At 58.9% G+C, this 3,068-nt stretch overlaps 1 protein-coding gene across 3 annotated transcripts; it reads right to left on the reverse strand.

The window, feature by feature from the left end:
- Positions 1–452: 452 nt before the first annotated feature.
- ZIC2 (Zic family member 2) lies at positions 453–3,034 on the reverse strand. 3 transcript variants are annotated; one of them, XM_080580012.1, is made up of 3 exons: positions 2,869–3,034; positions 2,205–2,368; positions 453–2,012 (listed from the first exon to the last, which is right to left on the reverse strand). In XM_080580012.1, exons 2-3 carry the CDS (start codon positions 2,292–2,294, stop codon positions 1,728–1,730), a joined length of 375 nt encoding a protein of 124 aa, XP_080436138.1. In that variant the 5' UTR covers positions 2,295–2,368; positions 2,869–3,034; the 3' UTR covers positions 453–1,727. The 3 variants fall into 3 exon arrangements, with proteins under 3 accessions (XP_080436138.1, XP_080436137.1, XP_080436136.1); XM_080580011.1 differs by having other exon boundaries at positions 2,846–3,034; XM_080580010.1 differs by lacking the exon at positions 2,869–3,034 and adding an exon at positions 2,621–2,830.
- Positions 3,035–3,068: the final 34 nt, after the last annotated feature.

The following is a 3,068-nucleotide window of genomic DNA, read 5'->3' on the forward strand; positions in this document are numbered from 1 at the left end:
AAAGGCTCGGAGGGAAATCCGAGCTCTCGGACGCTGTCGCTTTCTCCTCTTCGGAAAATGTGGGGAGGCGCCGAGGGGCTCGGCAGCGCCTTCGGGCGCAGCTCCCTCTCCGTCCCCTCCTCGGGAACGGGTGCCCCGGCCGGGCACGCACGGGGAAAATCCTCATAAGGCTTCGCAAGGCAGAAGACGGAGGAAACGGGTCCCTTTCCACGTAGAGCTCTTCCCCGGAGGTCCTTCCTCGCGAGCAGTTTGGGAGGATGCGCGGGGTCCCTGTTTTCTCTCGGCACGCCGCTTCCCCAAACGCTGTCGTGCTCCTGGCTGCGGGAAAACCTCGTGTCCCAGCCACCGACGGGGCTTTAAAAAAACATTTTGCGTGGCATCCGTCACTGCGACCCTCACACGCGTTACAGCCGGTGTCAGAGAGCCCTTGGCGTAAAAAGAAAGCAGCCCCGTGCAGTTTCAACACGTTTTTATTATATTTCTGTATGCATTACTCTCAAAACATATCACAAGAAATGATGAAACCACTTAAACCTTCAAATAAAAAAATCTGAAACAGTTTATGCTCACAATTGTACATATTTATAGTTAAGAAACATTCTTTATAAATACTGTTTCCTCTGTAGCAAGTTAATACCATAATTTAATTACAAATGGATAAATATGGTAACAGGTATTTACAGGAGGAAGGGTGTTATTACGGAAAAGCTAACGGCACGACGTTTATTTCTCCTCACAATCTTCCGAACAGGAACTAACAAATCGAACTTGCAAAAGCACTAAAACATCACATGTAAACCCAGCTAACAGAAAAATACATTCACAAGCGTTGTTGGTCGTGTGTGTGTGTGTGTGTGTGGGTAACAGAATGGAGACTTTGGCACGGTATTTCTTCCCCAGTCTATAGTCGAAACGCAGTTTACAATCAAGTTGCCTCTTAAAAAGGAACACAATATTCAAGATATCACAATTACAAAAGAAACCATTTTTTTCTCTCTTCCACGTTACTTTTTTTTTTTTTTTAAAACGGGTGAATTAAAAAAAAAAAGGAGGAGAGGGGAAGGCGGGGAGGAAGAAAAGAAAAATAAAAAGTCCATCGCTTTTTCGGGCGCGGAGGGAGAGAGGGGGGAGGAAAAAAAAAAAAAAAGAGAGAGAGAGAAAAAGGAAAAATCCAAAATAAAAAATAAGAAGGGGACCAATCCGCGGGTTACAAACGGGACGGGCTTCTATACACCGAGAATCCGGGAAATCTCCGCTCCCCGCTGGCCGGGGCCGGCCGCTCTGCACAGTCCGGGGCTGCTCCGGGCGGGGAGGCGCGGGGCCGGAGGGGCTGCAGTCTCTCGTCTTTTGTCTGGAGGCTCTGCAGGGAGAGTTTCTTTTCCGCCGCCTCGAGAAGCTTTTTGCTGGGTGGGTGCGTTTTGTGTTTGTGGTGTTGTGTTTTTTTTTTTTTTTTCCTCTCTCTTTTTCTCCTTTCCATTCCTCTCCGTCTTTGCTTATCTTCGGCACGTACTTTTACGGTTTTTTTTCTTATTTTTTCCCCTTTTTTTTTCTTTTTTTTTTTCCTTTTTTTTTTTTTTTTGCTGGTTTAAAGCGTTCTCAAAGAGAAAACCCCCACGAAGAAAATTCCCTCCTCCTCCTCCTCGCCCCCGGGGCTGGGGAAGAGGGGGCCGCGGCGGGGCCGTGCGGAGCAGTCCGGCGGGGTCGGGGGGGGGGTCGGGGGGGGCACCTCAGACGTACCACTCGTTGAAGTTGGACGAGAGGCCGCTGTGGCCTCCGCCGCCGCTGCCTCCGCCGCCGCTGCCTCCTCCGCCGCCGCCGCCGCCCCGGTGCACGGCGGACACGGCCGCAGCCGCCGCAGCCGCCGCCGCCGCCGCCGCCGCCGCCGCCGGGGAGAGGTTGGTGGAGCTCTGCGGCTCGGCGCTGGGGGACACCAGCCCCGGGGGCGTGGAGGACTCGTAGCCGGAGCTGGCGGCCGGCGAGGACTCGGAGCCTTGCGGGGACGACTCGTGCACCTGGGGGGCAAAGGCAACACGGCCGGGTGGAGGGGGCACGGGGAGGCCGCCGCCGCCGCCTCCCCCCGGGCGCGCCCCCCGACGCCGGCCCGGCCCCGCGCCGCCCCCCGCCTCCCGCCGCCCCGACGGGGCGCCCGGAGCGGGGCGAAAGCCGCCCCCCCGCCTCCCGCCGCCGGCTGCGGGGCCGGGTACCTTCATGTGCTTGCGCAGGGAGCTGGGGTGCGTGTAGGACTTGTCGCACATCTTGCACAGGTAGGGCTTGTCCGACGTGTGGACGTGCATGTGCTTCTTCCTGTCGCTGCTGTTGGCGAAGCGCCGGTCGCAGCCCTCGAACTCGCACTGGAAGGGCTTCTCCCCTGCAAGACAGCAGCCTGTCGGGCCGAGCCGGGCCGGGCCGGGCCGGGCCGAGCCGGGCCGGGCCCCGCGTCCCCCTCCCCGCGCCCCGTCGAGCTCCGGGAGCGCCCACGGGGGAGACCCCCGCCGGCATCCCCCAAGATGCGGCGAGACCCCTCTTAGAGGGCAAGCCCTTAAGGCCGGCTTTGAGGCCGGGCAGAGCGCTCGGAGCCAAACTCGCGTCCGCTGGGAAAAGCAAACCCCCGGTGAAATACCGCGGGGGATTTTCCTGCGGGGTCCGCAGCCGGCTGCCGGGGCAATTTGGAGGTGCGAACCGCGCGTCCCAACCCCCCCCCCCCCCCCCCCACTTTCCGAAGGGGGGACGCCCGGTTTGCCATCCGATTGCATTAGCACCTAAAGCGCTTCCCAAAGACATCCGCCCAGACACAATGGGCCCCGGCGCGGGCATCCCGAGCGGAGCCGTTTCTCGATTTTCAAACCTCGTCAAAGCCTCGTCTCGCACCTAGCGCCGCGCTTAGCACCCGCGGGGACAATGGGCCCGCAGCTCTGCGCCCGCTCCGGGTAAATATTTAGAGGCCAAGTGGCGAAAATATTTGGCTCTCTCGGAGGAAATAAGTCTGGCACAAGCCGAGCCGGGAGGAGTAGTAAATGAATAATAGATGAGGCGGGCGGACGGGGGGGGGGGGGGGGGACGGGACACGC

The sequence above is a fragment of the Anser brachyrhynchus genome (assembly GCF_964034855.1).
Source record: "Anser brachyrhynchus genome assembly, chromosome: 1".
NCBI lineage: Eukaryota > Metazoa > Chordata > Aves > Anseriformes > Anatidae > Anser > Anser brachyrhynchus.

Coding starts and splice junctions, on each gene's coding strand:
- ZIC2 (XM_080580010.1), bottom strand. CDS start 2,753: ATGCAATCGGATGGCAAACCGGGCGTCCCCCCTTCGGAAAGTGGGGGG. Junction 2,369..2,620: donor CCGCAGGAAAATCCCCCGCG/GTATTTCACCGG, acceptor GCTGTCTTGCAG/GGGAGAAGCCCTTCCAGTGC. Junction 2,013..2,204: donor CCCTGCGCAAGCACATGAAG/GTACCCGGCCCC, acceptor TTTGCCCCCCAG/GTGCACGAGTCGTCCCCGCA.